This window comes from Cyprinodon tularosa, unplaced genomic scaffold, assembly GCF_016077235.1.
Source record: "Cyprinodon tularosa strain WSP-4 unplaced genomic scaffold, ASM1607723v1 ctg467, whole genome shotgun sequence".
Classification (NCBI taxonomy): domain Eukaryota; kingdom Metazoa; phylum Chordata; class Actinopteri; order Cyprinodontiformes; family Cyprinodontidae; genus Cyprinodon; species Cyprinodon tularosa.
The window spans coordinates 75,255-101,153 of record NW_024039193.1 but is presented as its reverse complement, the minus strand read 5'-3'; the positions used below and the strand labels follow the sequence as shown (position 1 = coordinate 101,153).

General features: G+C 43.3%; 1 protein-coding gene across 2 annotated transcripts in view; it reads left to right on the top strand.

Moving 5' to 3' along the window:
• Window positions 1-24,223, top strand: part of LOC119794056 (ras-associated and pleckstrin homology domains-containing protein 1-like) — a 120,046-nt gene extending 95,823 nt beyond the window's left edge. For both annotated transcript variants that reach the window (XM_038301388.1, XM_038301386.1), the window contains 10 exons: window positions 6,214-6,288; window positions 6,678-6,762; window positions 12,689-12,810; window positions 12,887-12,952; window positions 13,024-13,167; window positions 13,246-13,356; window positions 13,457-13,555; window positions 14,398-14,518; window positions 14,627-14,757; window positions 20,764-24,223. In XM_038301388.1, the coding sequence (XP_038157316.1) occupies window positions 6,214-6,288; window positions 6,678-6,762; window positions 12,689-12,810; window positions 12,887-12,952; window positions 13,024-13,167; window positions 13,246-13,356; window positions 13,457-13,555; window positions 14,398-14,518; window positions 14,627-14,757; window positions 20,764-23,064 (3,255 nt within the window). In that variant the 3' untranslated portion in view covers window positions 23,065-24,223. The remainder of the gene's footprint in view (window positions 1-6,213; window positions 6,289-6,677; window positions 6,763-12,688; window positions 12,811-12,886; window positions 12,953-13,023; window positions 13,168-13,245; window positions 13,357-13,456; window positions 13,556-14,397; window positions 14,519-14,626; window positions 14,758-20,763) is intronic.
• Window positions 24,224-25,899: the final 1,676 nt, after the last annotated feature.

Genomic DNA, 25,899 nt, shown 5'->3' with positions numbered 1-25,899 from the left:
CTGCTCAGACCTCTCAGATGTTTTCACAGGGTTTCCTTTCAGAACAAACCCAGTTTAGTACTGGTTTTACTCTGAGTTTCCCCTTCATTAATCTGATGTAATACTGTCGCTTTATTAATGATTCTAAGGTTTTTTTTAGATTTATAGTTTTTCTTTTCTTTTTAGAACAAATAATTTCAAGTGTTTCTCAAATCTGACAACTTCATGCAAAAGTTTATTTTGAATTTCCTCTACAAAGAGGAAAACACAGCAGATGCATAATGTGCAGTAAAGTGACCGTGCATCCATGCATGCATGCCGCTTTACACTAGATGCATAATACACTGCACCTAATTAAAGTTAAGGTTCTAATATTAGACATATATAAGATCCTGTTTGGCAGGGAAGAAACAGGAACTGTTTACAAATGTAGCAGTTTAATATAATTATATCAGAAATGTTGGAGGCATTAATGTTTATGTTCATAAGGGGGTTAAGATCTTAAGGTCTGACTGTGCAGGCGACTCGCAGGGTATAGCTACAAATCTATGCTGTTATGCTACGTTCGCACCGCTAGCAGCAGGAGCATCAAAAAAGTGAGTTCTGCTTCATTTTTGATGCCTGTAGAAGTTTAGTTCTGATGAGCGGCTGAAGCTTCTTTGCTGCTCCAGCTGAGCAGTGGAAAAGTGGGTCTGATGCGCGTTGGGAGGAGCTACCCCATCCTTTCTTTGCCTGTAACCATGGCAGCTATATTTGCTGCGATCAGTGAGTAAAAAGTATTTTTAATATGTTTTTAAGTGGAAAAAGTCCACCAGAAAACTTCATCTGTGCAGTCAGTTCATCCAGATTACCATCCTGCCTTCAAATATTATTTTGCTGTCAGTTCAGTTTATTTCTATAGCGCCAATTCACAACTCATGTCGTCTCAAGGCACTTTACAGTTTACCAGATCATCCAGTCAGATTGATACAAAGTTTTCTATCTAAGGAAAACCAGCTGATTGCATCGACTCATTGACTTAAATGCAATCCCTCACACTAAGCATGCTTGTAGCGACAGTGGAGAGGAAAAACTCCCTTTGAACAGGAAGAAACCTCCAGCAGAACCAGGCTCAGTATGAGCGACCATCTGCTGAGGCCGACTGGGGTTCAAGGAGACAGAAGCAGACATAGAAAAAGCAGCTGTAAAAGGCGGCCCCATCCAGGAAACACACAGCCAGGCAGACGAGCTCAGAGCCAGCTCCCATGCCAGAGGATGAAGAGAGCACATCCAGTTAGTCACAGTCAGAGAAACAGGACTACACTGGAAAAACAGGCCGATCTCCACCATCTAGAAACAAAGGTGTTGATGGCAGCAGCCCAGCTGATATTTCTCTCCAGGATGGAGTCACAGCCAAACAGGAACAGACCAGATGAAGCTACTATGAGAAAAAGCAGAGAGAGCAGAACGTTAGAGATTGAACTAACAGATTCTGCAGAGTGGGAGAATAGAGATAGAATGAAGCAGAATGATGAAATAGGGCTCCCTATGTCCCCCAGCAGTCTAAGCCTATAGCAGCATAACTATAGAGATAGCTCAGGATAACCTGAGCCACTCTAACTATAAGCTTTATCAAAAAGCAAAGTTTTAAGCCTAGCCTTAAAAGTAGACAGGGTGTCTGCCTCACGGACTAAAACTGTTAGAGCCGGTCGGAGCAGCTCAGACCCCCACATACCGGCGGTGCTCTGTTACTGGGAATCCCCTTCAACAGCAGCTTCTGGCCCGGTCGCCTCTTTGCAGTTTTCCACTACTGTTCACGGCAGCTGGAAGTAGATGTTAGTGTTTTTCATTTATATCATCCAAACTGCAGGCACCAGAATAATAAAAGTGAACATGTTTAGCCGGCAGGTTTCTACACTTTAGGTTAATTTAAGCGTTAATAAACTGTTTCAGAGGAGTGATCACAGCGCTCTGCATCAGCAGTGTTTTGTCTGTCTCCCTGCCAGCTCCCAGATCAGCTCCTCTGATTGGTTGATGTGGCGCGTTCATTAGCAAAAGTTGAATTTTTCCAACTCCAGCAGTTGCTTCTCCTGAAGTGCGTGGCGTGCGTCAGAATCTCATGAGGCGCTGCTTCGGCTGCTCAGACGCGCCGCGGGACCTTTTGCTGCACCTTGATGCACGTCAACCATTGACTTTGCATGTAAATTTGCTGCTTCTGCTGCATGTGTTCTGAACGTAGCACAAGGATAAGAATTTTTTCACACAGGTATAGTGCTGGAAAAGGCAACAGAAAGTGCAGCTTTTGTTGGAAGGACATGGTACTCATTTATTCTCTGCCTACACAAACTCAGGAGTGATCTGTTCTCTGTTTTCAAAGTTTCCAGAAAATATATAAATAGATTGCCACCAGATTTTTCTCTAGTTTCTCTTTTTTTTAAGAAAGTCACTAGAAGGGTCTAAAAAGTTGCTAAATATTTGTGCATAGCCCTGTTCGGGTCTATGGGACCCGTTTTTAGAGCCTTTAAATCCAGTATAACGGAGAGAAAAGATTGTGATGCTGGTGTGTAGGAGCAGGGGTGCCGCCAGGCATTTGGGTCCCATTGAAAAACATTGATATGCCCCCCCCCCCCCCCCCCCCCCCCCCCCCCACCCCCACCCCCGTAAAAGAAATTTACACAAAGTTCAAAACTGCTATAAAGATGCACATTATCATTTATAATGAGTATCATTTATATTTTCAATGTAGTTTTATTGTAAAATTTCTACAAAGCAAAATTATCAGAACGTGAAAAAAATTAAATATACATTAACTTTAAACTTTACATTTACATACTATCAAATTAAGAACAGTTTATTTAAAACAAAAAAAAATATAGCTAAATCTGTGCACACATCAATAGAAAATGAGTTTTGGATTGTGAAAATATATTCCTATTAGGTTTCACTGTAACCTAGATAGAACTTATTTTTCATTCATGCAAACGTTTAATGGCAATAAAACATATTTTTGGTCTGACTGCTTCGGGCTGCTCATGAAAACGATTAAGATTTATAGATGTCTTGTAATAGTTGTAATTTAATCTGGCTTCTGAAGGCGACCCAATACACTGCAGCTGTCCAGGATAGAGTATAAACAACTGGAGGCCATTTCATTTAATATTAAGTATTATTTGAAGAAAAATAATCATGCTTTTTAATCTTTATATATATATATAACTGTAAAAATTAATGGAGGGAAATTCTCACAGACTCGGAGATGAATTGTTATCAGGCAGGTAGCAGACCGCAGAGAACAGATCTGATCCCTAAAGTTAAAGTGATGTAGCGCAGTGCTACATCACTGGCATTACATGTGATGTAGCATTAATGCTAGCTCCTCACTGCAGTGAAGTTGGTCTCAGTCTGGTTATTGGATTCCCGTGCTCCGTGGAACTGCTGTTATCCTTCGAAGGTGCAGAGTCGGGTCCTTCAAAGGAAACATATTTATTTCTGGTTGTTGCAAACTGACTGAACAGGCAGTGCTCTCTGCTGTACAGTAATCTGTATTACCCACAAGTCAGAAAGCATGACAGCAGATCTGTGCAGTTGCATCAGTTGATATTATTGATGGTTGAGGATTTTCTTTTTAGCACAATTGTTTTTCTCCATTTGTTTTAGACCAGCTGTGTAATTTTACTCAATAATTTCAAGAGGTGTCGCTTTTTTAGACATTACAAAATGTAGAACATTAAGTACTCTGTTCAAAATATAAAGGAAAGATTTATGTAACACAATATAACTAGAATCAAGTCAAACTTATTTGAAATCAAACTGTCCACTTAAGAAGAAACACTGATTGACAATCAATCTCCAGTGAAAGTGGAATAAAAAACTAGAGGAAATTATTGGCAATTAGCAAGACTTACTCGATACAGGAGTGATTCTGCAGGAGGGAACCGCAGACTACTTTCTGGCTGATGATTTGGTCAATTTTGAATGTTGGTGGTGCTTTCACACTGGTAGCATGAGATTGACTCGACGACCCACTCAAGTGGATCAGGTTGTGCATCTTACCCCAGATGGCACATTAACATGAGCTGTGGCAAGAAGGTTTGCTGTGTCTATCAGCGTAGAGTCCAGAGGCTGAAAGCGCTGCCAGGAAACATGGGGTGGGCTGTAGAGGGGCAGCTACGCAGCAGCAGGACCGCTACCCTCGCCTTGGTGCAGGGAGGAACAGGAGGAGCACTGCCAGGGTCCTGCAGAATGACCTCCAGCAGGCCACAAATCTTCATGTGTCTGCACAAATGGCTAGAAAATAGCTCAATGAGGATGGTATGAGGGCCAATCTTCCACAGATGGGAGTTGTGCTCACAGCCCAACACTGTACAGGATGTTTGGCATTTACCAGGGAACACCAGCATTGGCAAATTCACCATTGGCGCCCTGTGCTTTTCACAGATGACAGCAGGTTCACAATGAGCACATTTGACAGAACATGGAGACACAGTGGAGAACGTTCTACTGCCTGCAACATTTTTCGGCATCACTGGCATTCCTTTGGAGGACCAAACAGCCCTCCATGTGCTCACCAAAGGTAGCACGACTGCCATTAGGTACGGAGATCCTCAGACCCCTCAGACTATATGCTGGTGCAGTTGGCCCTTGGTTCCTCCTAATGCAGGACGATGCTAAACCTCATGTGGCTGGAATGTTCCAGCAGTTCCTGCAAGATGAAGGCATTGGAGCTATGGACCAGCCTGCCCGTTCCCCAGAGATAAATCCCATTGATCACATCTGGGACATCGTGTCTCCTTCCATCCACTGACGTCACGTTGCACCACAGATTGTCCAGGAGTGGCGGATGCTTTAGTCCAGGTCGGGGAGGAGATTCCTCTGGAGACCATCCTCTACCTCATCGGGAGCAACCCGGGTGTTGTAGGGAGGTCTTAGAGGCACATGGAGGCCGCACACAATACTGAGCGTCATTCTGACCTGATTTAAGGACATAAAATAAAAGTTTGATCAGCCTGTAGTGTAATTTCCACTACATTGGTTTATAAATCTGATTACCGTTTCATTTTTGTATAGTTTTGTTGTCAGAACATTCAACTTCGTACAGAACAAAGTATTCAATGAGAGTATTTCATTCATTCAGGTCTACGATGTGTCATTTGAGTGTTTCCTTTATGTTTTTGAGCAGTATAAATGATAAATAACCCAAAAACCTTCACAACCAATTTATAAGTAAACTCAAAGTCTCAATTTATATCCGCTAAAAACAAAAAAAAAGACATCCCTAATAATTGAAAGTCCAAAACTGTCCGTCTCTTTTTATTTTTAATAATAATGTCCAAACAGGAGTTCCATACGCTCCAAACCCAAAGTAAAATCCTGGAAGCGTTTAAGTCCCAAGTCCTTTTCAAAATGAAAAATCCAAACGGCAAACCCCCCCCAAAAAGATTAGAAAAAGAGTGGTACCACCAAAAATCAGACCAGTCAGTACGCGTCTTCCTCACCTGTCGAGCCGCGCGCGCCGACGCACACGCCCCTTTTTATTAAGTAATTTCTCCACGCCAAAATAACCCAGCATATTAATTCCCATCATTAGTTTTTTAACCAGTGGAGATTTGAAATAATATTACCAATGACATAACTGTTCTACAAGACAGTTTGTCATCGGTACACTTTAATGTACTTTATACAAAAAGAGAAAAATAACATAGTGGTTATGTTACAGCAAGATCAGGACATTTAAAATGTGGACAATTATTCAGGTAACTCCATGGATCCGAGCTCATATAGTCAGAGTGGGATAAACTCTGGGCACTGAGATGTGAGAGGGTCACCATCCATCACGACTGGCTCAGACAAACACTGAAGTTATGTTAGTGATTCCTGTTGGGGCTCTTTACTTCACCAGTGTCTGCAGTCATCCGCTGATGCGTGTGATCTAGTAAAGGGAAATGTTCCTGAATGGATGAACTGAACTTGGTGAAATGGAGCGACTTCAGCTGAACTCGCTTCGTTTTTCTGGGTCACATTTGGGTCCAAACATTCAGTCAAACTGTAGTCTGCTGCAGGATTGGTGCTCATCAAAATGTCAGAATGCTGTTAAAAGCTGCTCCTGCTCTTTGTTGCATAATATGAACCATAATCCTCGATACACTTCGACTCATAGACTTTATCTCCCTTCCTCTCAGATTCTGTGGATTTTATTCTTGTAAAGCTTTTGCTCCCTAACCGACGGCTGACCTGCTCTCCTTCTCTTCCTCACAGCTGGTGATTCGTGTTCATCTGTCAGACGAGAGCTCAAAGACCATGATGGTGGATGAGAGACAGACAGTCAGACAGGTAAACCTCTCACTCCTGCACCAGAAGCTCTTGGTCTTGGTGGCTGATTTTTCAAATAGTCGCCATACTTTCCTTTAGCTGTTAGCTTTATGGTTTTACACTTGAACGTTTTTTGTAAGCTGTAGAGTTAATGGTTAGTTTTGTGGTTGGAAGGTACACAGATTCTAAGGTTGCTGAACAATCCCATATAATCAGCCTGCCACCACCGTGCTCTGCTGCGGATGTGAGATGTTTGGTTTTCTCCAAACATTTTTCCAACACATTTCAAAACTGGGAGGATTATTTATTTCAGCAAAACCGTTTTCCTTCGGTTCCTTTGGTTTCATTAATGGATCAGAGGTTGATCTGAAGTCAGGGTGGGACTCATGGCAGTGTGTCCTGTGCTTCAGGTTCTGGACAGTCTGCTGGATAAATCTCACTGTGGTTACAGTCCAGACTGGTCACTGGTGGAAACTATCACAGAGCTTCAGATGGGTGAGTTCACACATCCACATACGTATGATGTTCATGGATGCTCGTCTGTCAGGATCAAAAGTCGCTGTTTATTTCTCATTGCTAGCTGTAGGAAAGCCAGAGCTAAATGTAGAAGGGCTTGAACTGAAACTAGATCCTGGATCAGTTCAGTGGAATCTTTGACCGGAAGAATTCACTTTATGTAAGCTTCACAATTAAGAAGATACCTAAAAACATGCTGTTTTTTTGTTTGTTTTTTAACAGGTAGCCTTCCTAAAGGGCTACTCTCCTGCAGGTTTTAGATGGTTCTTCTCTTTAGATCAGCTGAGTTCCATTGATGGCTGATTAATAATCTGCTAAACTACAATAAACTAAATCAGGTGTGTTAAAGCACAGAATCCTAAACCTGACCCATAAGGACAGACTTTGGACATGCGGGACCTGAACTACATCCAGAAGTGGCTCCACACTGACCTTCATGTCGGTATTCCTGTTCCCCTCAGAGGCAGCTTTGAGCTCCCTTTGGTATCTTCCACTTCCACGGAAATATAGCAGCTTATGCATCATTTCCTGTCTGCAGCCTGACACTGCTGAAACCAGATGCTTAAACCCTCCTGCTCCACTCATTGCATTAGAGAAGTGATGTATTACGGCTTACTAGAGTTAAAAAATAAATTTAAATGGAAAGATTGACAAAGCTGCAGAACAATAAATATGAAATTTGGTTTAAAAAGGTTTAAAAAGGAGCAGATTGTTGTATACAGTAGTAGCCATGCAAGATTTCCCCACTTTCCTTTATGATCCTTGGCTGGTCCTACAATTCCTTTTTAAACATCAATCTTTATCCTAAAATATTCTTTCTGTTTTTTTAATTTGTGGACATTAAAGGAATAGTACACCCAAAACATGATTAGCCTTCATTTTCTACTCACCCCCATGCTGAACAACAGTCTGGAGTACTTTTTTGATATCTCAAATGCATCTGGAGATCTGGGAGGCTTCTTGCTGTCTGCTGACATTCAAATAATGGAGGTCTATGGCGCCCGAGGCAGAAAGGTCCATAAAAGTCCACAAAAAACGTGTCAATATTGTGAGGCATGTTTTTATTCTTCCCAGCCACTGAACCAGTGAATTAAAAAAATATGTGACATAAAGGTGACAGGTTGACTCCACAACTCCCACCTTTGGTATAAAGTTATGATTAAAGAAAAAAATTAAGGTTGGAATTTTTGGCCAAAGGGTTATTTTCATCCAATGAAATGCCATTCAATGTATCATTGTAGTGTTAGCACTAAGCTGATAAAAACATGATCAAGTGTCATGCCATGTTATGCAAATGCTCTGTCTGCACTGATGAAGATTCAAACACCTTAGCATGTTGATTATCTAAAGTGCCTCCAAAGGTTGCCGGTCAACCATCGTCTTGATTTATATGACTAATTAATATTTTACTGCTTGAATTTACGCACAAACTGTGTAAAGATTAGAGCTGTAGGAAAAATGCATTTGGTGATATATATCGTGAATGGGCTACCTCTGCACCGCCACTTTAGCAGATAGCGTCATGGAGCCCTTTTGCTCTGCAGCACGGCGCCATCTCTGTAGTTTAGGCAGTCACAGTGGAAGACGTGGACTGACTCAAACACCAAACAACAACATACATATATATATATATATATAGTGAAACATGCATTTAAAGCTACAGTGTGTAATAATTACAGGGCTATACAGTCAGAAATGTAATATATTATACATAACTATGTTATTTATCATCATCTACGAGCTCAGCCTCTTAACCTTAATATTTGCGTTGCCTTAGAATTCGTTATTTATAATTACATAGGAGCGGGTCTCGCAGCCATGGAGGCAGACATCTTTGCGCTACGGCAGCGCAGAGCCAACAAACTAGTGATTGCGAGATCGCCAAAATGTCACAACGATGTAGAAAAAATAACGGGTATATTTATTATCTTAAGTCTACATGAAATCTATACCCTACACAGACTAATGAAATATTATCTGTAAAATTATCTATGTAAACAAACCTCATCACTTGAGAAGGTAGGTGATGCGGACGTCGTGGAAGACATTTTGTCCCGTAACGCTCGCCGTACTGTTGGGGGGGAGAAGCGGTGGGGGGGGAGATGTTCATGTTGCTGCAGTCTGCAGCCTGACCGCTAGATGTCGCTAAAAGTTACACACTGTAGCTTTAACATACATTTAATTTTGATAGCTGGGAAAATATTTAGCAATATTGCAGTATCACGATAATATCGTAGTAGCGACCCTAGTATTGCATTGCAGCACCCATGCCAGTACTCACCCCTTTTAATGATCATGAAACTTGGACCACCAAATGAGTCGATATAGAAAAGAAACATTCAAACACTGCAAAAACGATCTAGAAAGAAGTGAAGTAAATGAATTAAATTAAGTGCATTTACCCTTAATTTGAGCAGGTAAAAAATATGATTTACCAATGAATGGTTATTTTTACTGTTAAAATAAGATAATTAGATAATCTGCACTTGAAATAAAACAATTCAATTTGGGTTTTTTTTTCCTACTTTAAATGTAAATAGTCTTGTTCCATTAGCAGTGTCCCTCTCACCTCCTCAATTCAACAAACAATGCACTCATTTTAAGAAAATATTACTTATTAAAATTTCAATTTTTGGCCGTGAAGCAAAGCAGCGCGTCCCGATAAACAACTGTTTACAGATTTTATTCCTTTCATTAATTTTAAAACATACACTCTGTAAAATATGGCTGCATCATGAAAAAAAAATCTTCAGACTTGACTTGTTTAAAGGTAAGACAACATCACCGCCTCCATGCTGCTGAGGTAAACTGTGCATCAAACAGTCCAGTCACTCCATAGTTAGACGGTCCTGCAGTGACTCAGTCATTCTGCCAGAGATGCGCTTTGCTAAAGGGCTGGGTGTTCGCTACAGGCTTAACACACACAGTGATGCTATAGGTCTGAGGCAGCCATGCATGTGATCTAACCTACATCCTGTAGCCTCCTGCTAAACAACATCTGTCCAGGAGGGAGAGCAGTCAGAGCAAACCCCTTCCTCCTTCTCCTCTCTCCACAGGGGTTTCTAAAAACTGGGCTACAGGCCAGTTCAGCCTTAGTAGGGTTTAAACCCACTCTGACGTAATCAGGGGAATTAGTGCTACCTGAGCTAAAGAACGGAGGCAGACGCACCAGCAGCAGGTGTTTAGGACCACAGCCTTAAACTGGGATCTTCAGCTGGAGTTAACAGCAGCAATTTTCTTCTTTCTAACAATCAATGTTCAGATTAAATGTTTGAATCTTTACTGTTTTCTGTGTTAAAGAAAATTGGGAATATGGGTCAATTTCTACCCTTTCAGATTTGTTTGCTCAACTCCTTTCAAAGATTTTTAAGTCCGTTTCAGGAATCAACTCTATCGCTAACATTCTGGTCCTCAAAGAAAGTCCTTTGTCCTTAAAGTACAGTTTTTGTTCCACTCTATAAAGCTTTAAACTCAACGCTGTTTCTTACATTTTGAATTGAAAAAGTTTCCTGAATGGAAAAAAAGTCCAGTGGATTGCTTGTTAACTTTTTTGAATCGACAGATTATTCGATTGCCAAAATAATTGTTTGTTGATGCTCTAGTGCCCACCCACACAAACCATCATGTTTCACTATGACCTATGGAGAAAATGGTTCAAACCCTTTTTTTTTTATTTCCTTTTGTTATATGTTTTTAAAATGTCGCTTTTTTTGGTTTAGTGCCTAAAACTTAATTTAAATGACTTTATTTGAAGCAAATGTTTAAGGCCCCGTCCACACGAAGACGAACCCTGGCCTAAACGCACAAAGTTTTCACCAAACCAGCCTCTCATCCACACGAAGCCGGCGTTTCGGGGGTCTGTAAACGATCTTTTTTTTATTCAGCCTTCAGAGTGGGAAGATTCTGAAACGCCGTTTTCGCGTTTCCATCTTTACGCTCTAACCGCATTTTTTTTTTTACACGCATGCGTCATAGCGTCGCCTCTAAACACGCACGCGCGACACATCACAACAACAATGGCGCCGTTGCTGCTCATGCTACTCACCCTGCTGTCGGGCTTACAACAGAATCTTCTTCTTCTGGAATATCTCCAGGAAGAACAGAGCAATATCGACCACATAGTTCAGCACCTGAATTTGACCTAACCACGAAAATAGACCCGCAGGGCAACCATGTATAAATATTAGTGCGCATGCCCAACATTTCGTCGCTTATTTTTGCTTTGGCACCACAGCGCCACTTACAGGCCTGGCATACATTTTGCAGCGTTTTCATGCATTCGTGTGAACGCTCACATTTATTTTACGTCTCCGTCTTTACGGCAAACGTTTTGGAAAATATCAGCGTTTCGTGTTCGTTTTGACTTCGTGTGGACGGGGCCTAAATCTGGGACTCCATGATGGAGTCAGCTGTCAGCACTATGGGGTTTCTGTAAGGAGCTGTTATATTGATGAACATTGTTTCTGCATGTATGCTGATGATACTCTGACCGAGTGCCTGGTAAGCTGAATGACGAACAGCGTGGATCAAATCTGGACTGCAGGCTTTTAAAAGATCTACAAAAAACAAATGTAGCTCTTCATTGTAAATTCCAAAACATATAAAGGTGAGGAAGTTTGCATGTGTCACAGAGGATTATGGCTCAAGCGATAAATCGGATTAATCAGGATTAGAAGATTATTGAAATAATCATCAACTAATTTGGTAATCGATTATTCGTTACCTGGAGTTTAAAGATTGTAAAATATGCCTTTAGCTGACAGAGTGACCCACTTAGACCAGTAATTATACCAACATAAAAATATATATATTTCAAATTTAAGATAAACAAGTTTTCGTCTGTCAGTATTTTTGTTAAAGGTCTCCTATTATGCTAACCTGACTCCGCCAGATGGATTTGCTCCGCATATCCATCTGGAAACCTTCCGTTGAAGTAATTTTGGGAAGGGGCGAAAATACTGGTTAGCTGATTGGCCTATGTTGGTGATAGACGGGCCAAATAAACCAATCAGATCAACGAAGCATATGACGTACTAACAGAGCGACGATGAAGAGGAGCCAATTGATAGATCAAACTCTTGCCGAAACCAGTCGGGAGAAGAGCAAAAACATCTTTTCCTCTGAGAAAACCCTCCAGAGCAGTGTTTTACTCTTCTTTCAGTGAAGAAATACTCTGTAATTCCGATAAAACTTGCTCGATAGCCATGCTAACGCTAGTTTCATCCGCTGAAGCCGCCATGTTCTTTAGACTGAACTGTCGCGCTTCTCTTTGCGTCACACCTCAACCCGCCTCAAAGCCAACGCTGATTGCACGTTCGTTTGGTGAACGGCTCCAAATTTTCTTTAACGGAAAGTAGCCAGACTGATCTGCGAGTGAAACCTTGAAAGCTCGCGAGATCAGGATGGTCTCACGAGGCTAATATTATGCTACATTTTAAAACAACTAATAACGCGTCCGCTGCATGTTTGTTGCCTTTTATGCAGGAAAATTCCTCTTAGATTCATCAAACAGGAACCAGAAACTTTAGACCTCTTCTCGACTACCTATTTTGGCTTTTCCACGCCCCGCCCTCCCGAAAGCCACACCCCCCACAACCTGTAACCATGTCAACCAGAGTTTGGAAAGATAGCGACCAGAAGCACAGAGTAATACATGAGATAAAGGCCAGACCTTAAGTTTATAAAAAAATTAAACTGTCTTCCCGCCATCACTGACTGATTTTATGCTTATTTATTGATGGAGTCAGTTTGCTTTAAAGAGAATATCACTGACAAAGTTCCTATTTTGTTGCCCTTTGATGATAAAGCCAACTAAGCGGTGGAAAACTTGATGCTATGAAAGGATCTGAGATTTTTAGGCATCCATTCTTGATCGCATCAGTCAAACATGTCTCCCTGACTGCAGAACGGATCTTCGAGGATCATGAGAACCTGGTGGAGAACCTGCTGAACTGGACCAGAGACAGCCAGAACCGCCTCATGTTCACCGAGCGCATCGAGAAGTACGCCCTGTTCAAAAACCCGCAGGTAAGCGACACGCTCACAGTTCATCTACGCCAAAGATCTGCTCCTGGTTTCTCACCTGCTGCCCCACCTGCTGCAGAACTACTTACTGGGGCGGAAGGAGACGTGTGAGATGGCAGAAAGAAACAAAGAAGCTCTGTTAGAGGTGAGTCAGTGCTGCCATTTTGACCCAGAAACAGGTGGAAACAAGGTGAAATCAATCCGTTTGCGCTTCAGGAGTGTTTTGGAGGCAGTTCGGTGTCCGTCCCTGAGATGGAGGGAGTGTTGTGGCTGAAGGAGGACGGAAAAAAGTCATGGAAGAAACGCTACTTCCTGCTCAGGGCATCTGGGATCTACTACGTCCCAAAGGGAAAGGCCAAGGTGGGTGATGGTGGACAAAGGGAGGCGAGTGTAAACCATCTCCTCCCTGGATTATTATTTTAACTTCATTTTTTTCAGACTTCCAGGGACCTGGTTTGTTTCCTCCAGCTGGATCACGTCAACGTTTATCTTGGTCATGACTACAAGAGCAAGTACAAGGCTCCTACAGACTACTGCATGGTGCTAAAGGTAAAACGGTCTTCTGCTGCTACCTAGTGTCCAGACACTGCTATTACACCAATGGGTGCACGTTAATAAAGTGGTCATTGATTCGTAATACTGTGTTTAGCACCCACAGATCCAGAGGAAGTCTCAGTATATCAAGTACCTGTGCTGTGATGACATCAGAACCCTCCAGCAATGGATCAACAGTATCCGCATCGCAAAGGTACCGTCCGGTCTGAGGAACCGCGGCCGATCAGTTTAAAGACAGAGGTGTCCAGGAACAAAGTAAAATACTTTGCTACCTTACTTAATTAGAAATCTTGGACATCTATAATTAATTGGAGTAATTATTTTTTAGAAAACTTTTTACTTCTACTGCCTAGATTTTCAACATTGACTCATTTGTTTTATTTCATTTCAGCTCAAAATATCAAAACAACTTGTTTCATCCAGAGAATTAAATTATTTTGTGGTTGGACTCGGTGCTGCCCCAACTTGTTGTTCATCATATAATAAAATAAATAGTTTTTTAAGATGATGCAAAGTTAAATGTGATCTGTTATCATTAGTTATAAAACCAAGAAAATGAAGTCTAAGGAAGTTATCATCCAGAATTATAGAAAAATGCAGTAAAACTTCTGTCCTTAACTTTTTGCCAGCATTACTTTTACTTTTATACTCTAAGTAGTTTTAAAAATGGTGCTTTTACACTTTTACTGGAGTAAAAAGCTGAAGTTGATCCTCTAAATTTTAAAAAAGTATTTTTAAACAGTATGATTTATACTTCTATTGTAGTAATAAACATGAATGCTTTTGTTAAAAGATAAATACTGCGAGTTATTTTACAGGCTGGGCCTGACGACCAGCTGGACGGCCGTCCATCTGCTGCCTAGCAACAGATTCATTTTAAATCCTAAAGCTAAATAAAACAAGAACACTGTCTGTTTTTTTAAGAGGCCCGGTTCACTTAATCAGAACTTTTCTTCTCGCTATAAACGTCACATTAAAGATTAAAACAAATCCCGGTCAGATTTATCATTACTGTGACCTTTTCTGTGTTGTCAGTACGGGAAGCAGCTGTACATCAACTTCCAGGAAGCCATGAGGAGAACCGAGGCAGCCTATGATTGGTCCTCTCTCTCCTCTTCCTCCATCAAGTCTGGGTCCAGCTCTTCCAGCCTTCCAGGTCTGTCCTTCCCCCTCTTTTCAGATCCTTCCAATCACAATAAACCACGATTAGCCGCTGATCCGCATGAAACTGCTGCTGCCTAAAAACCTCTCCTGAACCTTGTAGAGTCCCAGTCCAACCACTCCAGCCAATCAGACAGCGGCGTCTCAGAGCTGGCTTCGTCAGGACACACCCGCTCCCAGAGTGTGGTCAGCTCCATCTTCTCCGACGCCTGGAGGAGAGGAACGCAAGGAGAGGTCTGAACACGCAAACACAAGCAATCCCTCACAGATATTTCTCCCTTTCCCACAATTCCTCTCTGCTTTCCTAGCAGCGTTTAAAGATGAAAGGACGAATGGTGGTCCCTCTCTGTGTGGGGGGAGGAGGAGGAGGCAGCGGAGGTTAGACAGGAAGTGATGTAACAAGCATGTGAAATCTTTAACAGCCTGTCTGTTTGCCGTTTGTTTGGAGTGAAGACTGATTAGAGCAGTAAACATGGATGAAAAACATTTATTATTTAAAATAACATTTCTGATAAATAAAGTATAAATAGATGAGATGGTCTGTGTTTGGCTCCCTTATTAGTTTGGCTTTCCTTTATCGTGCCTTGCCTTATATTTATACTTGTAAAAGGTGCATAATCACGTTATTTGTTTATTCAGACATAAAAAACCTGCTTCATACTGATAAAATAAGGTCTTGTAGATCTGTCGTCCATCTTGATAGTGTTTATTCCTCTTTTTGGAGCCTTAAAGGAGAAGTGCGGTTAGCAACAAACAATCAATGGATCATTATCTATACCAAGAACTAATGTTTGCCATGTTTAATAAATGTAATCATTAAAAAATAAAAACAATAATTTTCGTCGCGATAACAGAGTCTGGGAGCGGCCATTTTTGCCCAAATATAGTAGCCCCTCCCTCCTGTCATCCTCCAGCATTCACGTCACGGTGCGGTAAGCCTAGCGCCATTCTCCCCGCTTTACAAGCAAAATCAGTGGGAACTACTAGACACATCTGCAATCAACAACAATTATTGAAGATTTCCAGAGGACTTCACCATTGAAATTCACCAGAGCTATAGTGAAACTGACAATGCCCACGTGCATGGCAGCTGGATGCTGGAATACATCGGGTAAAAGTGAAAATAAAGAGTTATTCCACCTTTCTGATTCCTGATCCTCCACGGACGGGTTGGTCGTTGGATCGCCAACTTGAAGAGGGAGGATTTGCCATCGAACTTCTCGCCAGAGAAAAAACACATAATATGTAGCCAACATTTGGAAGAAGAATGTTTTCAAGATGACTTGGATAATAGCGCATTGTGACAAACACCAGATACAGCACTGGGACTTGATCAACAGCCGATACCGCACCGTGACGTCACAGACCAGTAGGTGGCAGTAGTGTTCTTTGACAAACATGGATGCCTCCAGTAAAGCACATTCAAATGAAAATTACTCTGAATTAAAAACACTGATCATTTATTGAACAGTCTGTAATAATCTAATATTTACAGTACTTTCTGAAGTTTTAATTCTAAATATGAGCAGACTTTTCCTGTAATAGAATTCCTGAACGTCCGTGCTCTCTTCTGCTTGCAGAAATGCAAAACTAGCAGAAAGCCCGATAGTGACGACTGATGGAGGTACTTCATAGAGCCTGACCGTCCTGCGATGCCTCACTCTGAAGTGACAAGTAGTGAAAGAGCAACTCACATGAGTTAAATAAGGCAATCTGCCGCTGATTTAACTTCTAGTGATTCTACCCCAGAGCGTATCACAACATCCCAGGGAAATAAACTTTAAAAAAGTCATAGGCCTTTTATTGGAATTAAAGAAAAAGGATTAAATTATTTTAAACCCTATTTTAAGTGCAGGTGCAGCTGTTAGATAAAACCCAACTAGCTGCTGTAGGCTAGTTCCTTGTTTATGTCTTGTGCACATGCACAGCATGGTTCCTTTACTGTCATTGTATAATATCCAGTAGTAGCCATTCATAATTTCTCCACTTTCCTTGATGGGCCCTTGGCTGGTCCCCAACATTTCCTTTTTAAACATCTAAAATGTTGTTTCTGTTATGATTTGTGGACATTAAGATCTAAAGAGAAGCGTCATCTGCTGGTCAGACCCTGTAATTCAGTGACAGGGTGGAGTCAGAGTAAAAAAATATTCAAGAGGGGGTCCCTCCAGTGGCTGGAAGTCGGAGGGGATATTGCTGGGAGTTGCTGGGAAGCGGGCTGCCATTCGGCTGCCGTTTGACTGGGAAGGGACATTTTGAATGGCTGCTGCTGTACAAGAAGGGTTTTATTTACTAACAAACTGGCTGAAAAGAAAAGAAAAGAAAAGTGTAAAACACCAAAGTAACAAATAACACCACAGCAGGAGGTGATAATCTTGCTGATTAACTTTACATGCAACCACAGTGCGTTACAGTATGAGGTGTGACTGTGCACCTTTAAATTTAGGGATATTCTGACATAAAAGCTTTCATTGGGTTTTAATGTGATAAACTAACTTAAAGAGAAAGCGTACCTATGAGGGAAGGAGAGCATTCAGCACCCATGGCTCGGTACCTGGCAGAATCTTCACTCTTTCATTGTAATATGGGGACAATAGAAAAAGTTAATCAGCCTAGAATACTTGAATGCAATGATGGGCAGCAGGAGATCGGCTGCTGGATTTCCACCGTCAGCATTCCCATTTCTAAAAGCAGACCATGACATTCCAGCTAAACAGCTAAACAGCTGCACGGTGTGACTAAAGGCGGGTTTAGTGTGTTCCCACACGGAGGACGAAGCTGGTGTTTTTGGACGAGTTCTTTCCGTCCAGATGTTGAAGCGTCCAGCGTCCAGATCTGTGAGATCCCTTTTTCCCAGAAAAACATCTGGGGCTGGAAGCGTTCCATATCAGAGGGTTCTTTCATGACAGGATGTGTTTCTAACTGGGAAAGGCGTCATGTGAGCCGCCAGCTGCTGATCTTTATTAGCTTGCTGTTCTGGTTGTTACTTGAGTTCTCTATTTGAACAACTCTTGCTAAATTTTATTTAAGGGAGTTCATAAGGAAGCTGATATTTTCAGACTGTCAGCGCTGGTTTAATGAACCCAGATCAGATGAAAGCTGTGATGGAGGCTTTTCATGGCCGGTTCTCTCTGCCAATCCTCCAATGAAAAAACTCACAAACTCTTCAGTCAACCTTAAAATTATTGCAAAAAAGTAAATAAATAAAAAAACACTGGACTTTGTTTCAAAGTTTGAAGACATTTCGCTTCTCATCCAGGATGCTTTTCAATGCAGAATGTCAGAATTACCATTGAATTCAAACCTTTATATCAGAGGTGGTTTATATATTTGAGAAACCAAACAACCTCTCCACAGACTCATGGCCCAACACAGAAGAGTGACATCCTAGAGACAAGACTCAGGTATCCACCTGCACCTTTAGGACAAAGGAAACTCATTTGAGGACCAGAATGTTCATATTTTGGACAAAGACGACGGGCGGCTGGAAGCTATTTATGTTAAGAAAGAAAAAACAACCTTAAACAGAGGGGGTGGACTCAGAGTTGATTTCTACCTGCTATCACTTCAACCCTCAGCCCCATGCAGAGGACAAAACATCTTGCCAGGGCAGCAGGGCCAACAACTGCTAGTGACCCCCCCTTACAGAGGCATAGACCAGTATGGAGTATTGCAGGTTACCAAAGAACCAAAACGACTCCCTATTCCTAAGGATCGGACCCATTCATCATGTTTAATTTGCATGTTTTCTGAGCCAAAACAAGTTTTTGGGCTACTATATAAAGCATTTGGAATTGAAAAATTTCCTGGATGGGAAGCAAAACGTCTTTAAACTTAGAAACAAAGTCCAAGGGTTTGTTTTTTACATTTTTTTGGAATGAATATGACCTGGATGACTGAGAATCTTCACCAGCAACCTTAAAATCAGCAACTGGGCTCTCAGAAGTGTACGTTCACTATTAGGCACGCCGTGCTAGGTTTGGCTACAGAACAGCCGTTGTTTCCTCACGGCATCGATTAAACATGGAGTCCTGGGAGACCACGGTTCCCTGTTGATGTAACGGCGTTATGCGGCTGCTGCAGATCTGTAAACTGAACTTCTGTGATGGTGATCCTGTTTCATCAGGACCCAGAGGGACCTAGTGACAGTGGAAAAAAGTGAAAACAATATTCATGGATGTGACTTGATATGGTACGATTCATCCTGATACATTAACAAAAACAGCTTATTGCGATTTTTATAAAATAGCCCTGGAAAATCCTTAGAAGATCTTGTTGCTCTGCTGTTGCTGGAGCAGAGCAGCAGAATAAAAGCCAGAACAGACGAATCCAATTTTCTGTCTGATCCAACAGAAAATCGTGTTGGATGAGGTCATGGCATTTAGCGCTCATCTATGGGGATGATCAGACCCAACATGAGTTCCTGCAAGGAGTCAGCGTAGCTCTGACTGAGATAGAGCCCAGGTTTACTTCAGTCAGACTACGCAGCAATTCAGCAGCAATGTCATGACAGGAAGGGAGACGCGGTTACAAAGTAAAACACATCCGCTTTGAGGGGACATACAAAATAAAATCTGTTCATCTCACGGCGAAAGAGTCAGTTTGAAGTCACACATCGCGTTCATAGTAAGCAGGACAGACTGGTGCAAAAACAATGAATGAAACTTTAAAGAACAAAACTTAAACCATAATGTAGCTCTTATGTGAGGCTCTTTGATCCTCACAAAAACAAAACAAGGCTCAGACATAGCAGGTAGGCGCAGCGTATCTCTCATCTCTTTATGTAAAAAAAGAAAGAAAAACTTGGATAAACTTCCCAGATCTCTCTGATAATCACCTCTCTGACTCAGTCGGCATAGAAACCGTCCCACGGCGTTTATTGCTGTGATTTTCTTTTCTTTAGACGTAGATCTCATAATCTCATTTGTAATCTATGAACATTCTCTATCTGTTCTGCTCCACAGACTCGTTAAGTGGGGCTTTGCTTTATAGCTGCACAGGTGGTTTTTAAAAGGTTTTATTAATAACTTTTCATAATCTGTCCAAGTGAAATGTGGCAAAGTGTTTTAATTTTTTTGGAACAGAGACAGAAGTGAAAGAAATCTGCACAGATCTGCTCATCCTGCTTAGCTGGAGACTATCTATATGTAGTCAAGTGTGAAATGGAAAAAAAATCGGATTGTGTTCAGACCTTAACAAGCTCTTCGGCAGTGCACTGCCACCTAGTGGCTGTAGGTTTGAGAGTTCTATAAACGTAAGACAATGGATAAATGGATGTTCAGCTAGAAATATTGTTTACATGGATCCATTCAGCCTTATTTTAAATTAAATAAAATATTGCGATATTTGACCTAGTGATTTTTTTTTTCTAATAATAGTTGCAGCTAGTTTATTTCCTCACCTTTCCCCTTTCAGAGAACTCTGCGTGTGTCTCTAGATTTCAGCTGTCTCTATGTGGTGGATTTGGGGGTTTTTTAACTGGGGTGTTCAGCCGTCACCATGGTGACTTTATGGGTTTTTGGACAAATTCTCGGAGCGTCCTTGTATCTGAAATTTCCACAGTCATTAACTCTCTGGAGGCGGGGTCAGGAGTGTGTCTGTCCTCTCATTGGCTGATACTGAATCAGAGTTTAAAATATGCTTCTTTAAAAATGCTTCTAATTTTCAATTCAGTTTATTTCTATTGCACCAATTCACAACGCATGTCATCTGAAGGCACTTTATGCAGACCATTCAACCCGATCATACAGTCAGTCAAATTTTAAATGTAAGGGAAACCAGCTGATTGCATCAACTCATTGCCTGGAAATCAATCCCTCACACTAAGCATGCTTGTAGCGACAGTGGAGAGGAAAAACTCCCTTTAAACGGGAGGAAACCTCCAGGAGAATCAGGACCAGTGTTATAAGCAGCTTATTTTCCACCCGTGGTAGAAAGCTCCTTTATTTACTGCAGGTAGCAGAAATCTGCTGTGGCTGGTTTTCTTTCTTGAGTAAATTAGATTTATTTATTCCTGTTGAACGAAGATATTAGACGAGTTTTTGACTGTTGGTCCGACATCAACTGCTTATAACATTTTGAAGGAATCTTTCTTCAAAAACCCCAAATTTCCTTCAAAGCTGATGGTTTGACTATCTTGGCTTGGATTGGATGTTAGATTTTTGTTTTTGTTTTTTTCAGATATGCCTTCCGTAGTTCTGACTGTTTGTTTTACTCTTCCTCCTCCTCTTCCTCTCTCCACAGATGATGAAGATGGACACCATCAGTAGGCCCATCCCAGTCCAGATACCCAGCCTCTCCCCCCAGCCTCAGACCCCTCCCTCGCGGAGCAGCTACACCGATGGGCTCCTTCCGTCTGAGGAAGACTCCTCCTCTCCGTCCCCGCCCTCGCCTCCCCCCCCTCCTCCCCCTGTGGTGGGAGTGGCCCACCAGGCGGCGCCTCCTTCCTCCTACGTGAAGTACAGCACCCTGGCTCGTCTGCAGAGTCAGAACCAGCCCAGGACCCAAACGCCTGGTGGCACCAGCCCGGCCTGCCCTCCAGTACAGAACTTCAACACTTTGCCGGCGTCGTACGGGACCTCCCCTCCGTCCCCGCCTCCTCCGCCGCCACCAACGGCGCCGGCTCCCGGCTCCGCCATGGCTGCCCTGAAGTTTGGTCCACCGAGCCCCAGCTCTCTGCCGCCCCCTCCTCTACTGGAGGAAGAGATGCAGGAGCCCCACTGCCTCCCCCCTCCTCCCCCGGAGAGCCTTGATGCCAATGGCCTGCCCCCCCCTCCCCCTCCGGAGCCCCTCCCTAACCCCTGCCCTCAGCTGTCCAACTCGGGGCTGCAGCAGTTCCTGTCCCAGAAGTTTCCAAACATGGTTTATGACTTCCAGCCCGGCGCCCTGCAGGACGCCTCACCCCCACCACCTCCCACTGAACTCTCTCCCCCAAATTCGCTCCAAGCGCTCCGGCCTGTTTCACCTAACGCACCCCCCCCTGCTCCTCCCAAGACCTTCTCTGGGGTTTTCGCCCCGCTGACGGCTCCCCAACCGTCAGGCCCCTCCTCCCTCCCCATCGCCCTCTCCCCCGTGTCTCCCACCCAATCATTTCCTGGACACGGTCCTGTCAGAAAGCAGCAGAGCTTCTCTACAGGACACTCCCCCAATCAGCCCCCTCCCACTCTGCCCAAACAGCACAGCCTGTCCTCCAAAAACCTGTCCATCTCCCCCTCCCCCTCCTCCTCCTCCATCTCCATCGCAGCCGCTACATCCTCACTGGTCAAACAGATCGTCAATCAGTTTCCAGGAAACTCCTCTCCTCTGCCCACCTCTGGCTCCGCCCCCCTGTCGCCTCCTGCGGTGAAGGCCAAACCGAAGTGGCAGGTGGGGGGTGCAGCAGCTCCACAGTCACCAGAGTTCCCCCCGCCTCCCCCCGACGGCTCTTTAGGTGATTTTCCGCCTCCCCCCTCATCCACCTCCTCCTCCAAGACGGGTTCTCCTATCAAGAAGTCGCCCTCGACCTCGTCTACGGGGTCCACCAAGCGTGGGCCCCCCCCGGCCCCGCAGAGAGCCTCCTCCATCAAAGACGCTCAGGACGACAGGCCCAAGAAGGTGGAGAGTCTGCTGAGTAAATTCGGCCAGGCTCCTCAGACGGGAACGTCGTCCAGCTCTTCCTCAGCGACGGGGTCTCCTTCGAAAGACTCCGCCCCCCTGCCAGCTCCGCCCCCCAAGCCAGGGAAGCTGAACCTGGCCAGTCTGCCTCTGGCCATCCAGGGACTGCAGACGGGCCAGCAGCAGCCTGACTTCCCGTCGCCTCCTCTACCACCTCCTCCTTCCCACCATCCTCACCTCGACTCGTCAGCCGACTACTTCCCTCCCCCGCCGCCCGAATCTGAGCTCTTCCCTCCCCCGCCTCACCCCTCGGAGTTCCACCACCCTCCGAAGGTTGCCGTGGTGAACCCGCAGCCTCAGATGCAGTCGGTAACATCCTCCTTTTCGTCGTCGACGCCTTCTTCATGGAAACAAGGCTCGCTGAAAAAAGGGGCGGCGCCCCCTCCAGCGCTGAATCGGCGCAGCAGCAACATGACGGCGCAGTACGACAACACCATCTCACTGCCTCTCTCGCCTCCCCCTCTGTCCCAAACCCCGCCCCCCTCCCTCTCCTCTTACTCCGCCTCCTCCTCTCCTATCCCCCCCACCTCCCCAAAATCAGCGGGGCCCGTCTCTCTGGCGTTAAAGCCTCACTTCCTGGAGGACCTCAACCGCACGCTGAAGAGAAAGTCGGTGTCGCGCCACGGCTCGCTCACCTCCTCGACCCTGATCCCTTCCTCCAAGATGGAGCCGGTCGGCACCATGGACGACATGGCCCTCCTCCCCCCTCCTCCCCCCGAACTCCTGCAGCAGCAGGGGGTGCGGGGGCACTCCCACACGCTGTCGCGGCACCATGGGCGCTCCCAATCAGCCAAACATGGCAACATCTCAGGCTATGCAACGCTGCGGCGAGGCCCGCCTCCCGCCCCCCCCAAACGGGACCAAAGCACCAAACTGACCAGTGATTGGTAGAAGGCAGCACCTCTGACTCTAAGCTCACAGACGGAACTGACCAATCAGGTCTGATTAGCTCTCCTTAGTCCCAAAAACATTCCCTCCTGGATGCTAAGCAAGTAGCAAACAGTCTTTCCTCCTGATCTCAGATTAATCCTCATTATTCCTCATTGTTACACGTTTAATCCAACATGAGGATCAATAGAAGTATATAAATGAATATGTATAAAGTTAGCAAGACAGACCCCCCACCCATCCTACAGCCCGGCTTTTTTTTCACGTCAGTGCAGCTTTGCATTAAAACATAAACTAAAGACTAAAAGTGACATTTGGCTGCAATATACCAGGTACAGCATGGCGAGCGGCACGGAAGGAAGGAACCACGGAAGAGGAAGGTCGATGATGATGATGATGTGTATAGGGTGGTGTGGGTTAGTGTGTGTGTCTGTGTGTGTGGCGAGGCAATCCTTCGAGGGAGCGTTGTCGTTTATTTCATCCTTTTTTTTGCGTGTTTTTATATCAAATTATTTAATACTGGATAAAAATATTGTAATAATTATTTTGAATTTTAAGAATCGACGAAGTTGGACTGTTTTCTACGAGCACCCGGTTAGCCAGACTGTTCAGGTCTGCTTTGGTTTCATCAAAATGTGTTACGGCTTCATCCTGTTGTATGTTTTTCCTCTGGGTTACGGTTACAGTTTAATAAGAAGGATTTTTTTAAACATGAGGAAAACCAATTTTCACCGTCTGATCAGTCTTCATCTAGGTGTCCGCTCAGCTGAGAGCTTTTTCTCATTTCTGTGACGCAGCCGCTCCTCAGTGTATTTAGGCGGGATAGATCAGGACAAAGAAGTGCATAACTGTGAAGCTGAAGGAAAACAATGCATGGTTCCCATGGTTCCCAAATCTTTTCAAAATTGGCCATTTTCCCCCCATTCTCTATTAAATTAATGATAGAAACGTTTTTTTTCTTGTATTTCGCCTCAGCTGTCCATCACTCCGACATTCTTGATGTTTCTGCTAAAGAACAATCCCACAGCATGATGCAGCCTCCACCATGTTTTCTTGTGTGCTCAGGATGAAGTGAAGCGTTAGTTGCGTTTTTGGTTAGAAAAGATCCTCTTCTTTCCACTCCTTCATAAAGTAACGATTTGTAAAGAACTTTGCTATTAGTTTCTGAAAGAAAAAAAAAAAAAAGGAAATAATTTTTCCTAAAATAATAGTATTTTCTCTTGATTTGAGGACGTAAGTCCATTTACAGAGAAAAAAGAGAATTTACATTTAAACTAGATAAAATGTAATCCTCTTATTTAAAATGCATAATATCCAATATCCTCTTTTGAAGGTAAAAATACTTTGTCCATTGGTAAATCATCTTACTTACCTGCTTAAATTAAGGGCAGATAAACTTTTTTGAAGACATTTTTACTTATTTTTAGACATGTTTTTGCTAGGAAAATCATTTTTTCTTTAAATAAGTGAATTCTCCTTTAATTTAAGCTGGTGTGTTTTGTTCTTTGGTCTGCAGGATGCTGTTTGATGGAACAGCTGATTCTAATTCTGCATGTAAACTTCTTTTAGACGTGTTTCATTATCGGGGAGAAGCTTCACAATTATGCATTCCTTTGCAAAGATCTGTCGCAGTAAACCCCAATAAAACATTTAGAAGTTTTTCTTAATGTTCTGTTCAAAGGGAATAGAAACCTCTGGAGGTGGAGCCTGAAAGGATTGGTCAGGATGTAGAAAGAGTGCGGCCTTGGATTGCAGGTCTGCATCATCACATACTGTGGTTGCAGAGTTTTTTACGTCTTTCCTTCCCTCTGAGTCTGCAGGGCGGCTGCGATGCAGCTCGAACCTCCATCCTGTTTAGACTAACCTTTGACTGAGGGGCAGGAAACGCCTCAGACAGACCCCCATAGCTTCAGGTTTAACATGGTGCTAGAGGCTCTACCAATGTCCCATCCTACACTTCTTTCATCTCAGCTCTACAGATTTGGAAATGTTGACGGATTTAAAGTTAAACTCAGTTTAGCTGAACTGCCCTGAAAGCAGCCTGTAGGTCAGGTTGCTCCACCCGTCTCTGACTGGGGGGTGCTGACTGCTGCCGTTTCTGTTAACAGAACCATCCCGTCTTCATCTCTCGGTCAGTCACTTTGTCTGGTGGTGGATTTTTCTCCCAGTAACCATAGAAATGCCCTGGGAACAAGTGCCTGTAAAACAAACGGCGCCCCCTGCTGCTGGCTGCGTGGAATCATCCGATGTCTGCAGTCTCCTCTAACGTGGAGCGTTTAGGAGGTGAATGCAACCCCAGCAGAACATGTAAGAGAATCAAGGCAAATGTTCTGGGATCTGCAGCAACAACCTGAATCTTTCCCAGGAAATTGGCTCCATTTGGGTTTTTCTCTGTAAGCTTCTTCATGGTCAGCACAGGAAGGAGACATTAAAGGAGAAGTCCCATAAGCAAGGAATAATGAATGGATCATTATCAATACCTAAAACCAACATGTTATTTAATGAATTTAGCGTTAATCAGTAATTCTTTTTAAGCCTTATAAAGACAACAAGAAGCATTTATATGATGATAAATCCTTTGGTTCCATTTTTCCAACCTGGGAGAAAGACTCCTGCCTTCACTGTAGGACTGAAAATAATGGTTATTTTGCAAATTGGTTAATCTGTCGATATTCTTTTTGATTAATAGATTAATAGTCGAATAGCCAAAGGTTCCTTAAAGGAGACTTTTTACAAAAATTAAATGAAACAAAAACTTTTCCACTTGAGGATTCTGGATAAAGCAGATTGACAAATGAAAACTTTTTTTTAATCTTAAAGGAAAGGACCAAGGAATAA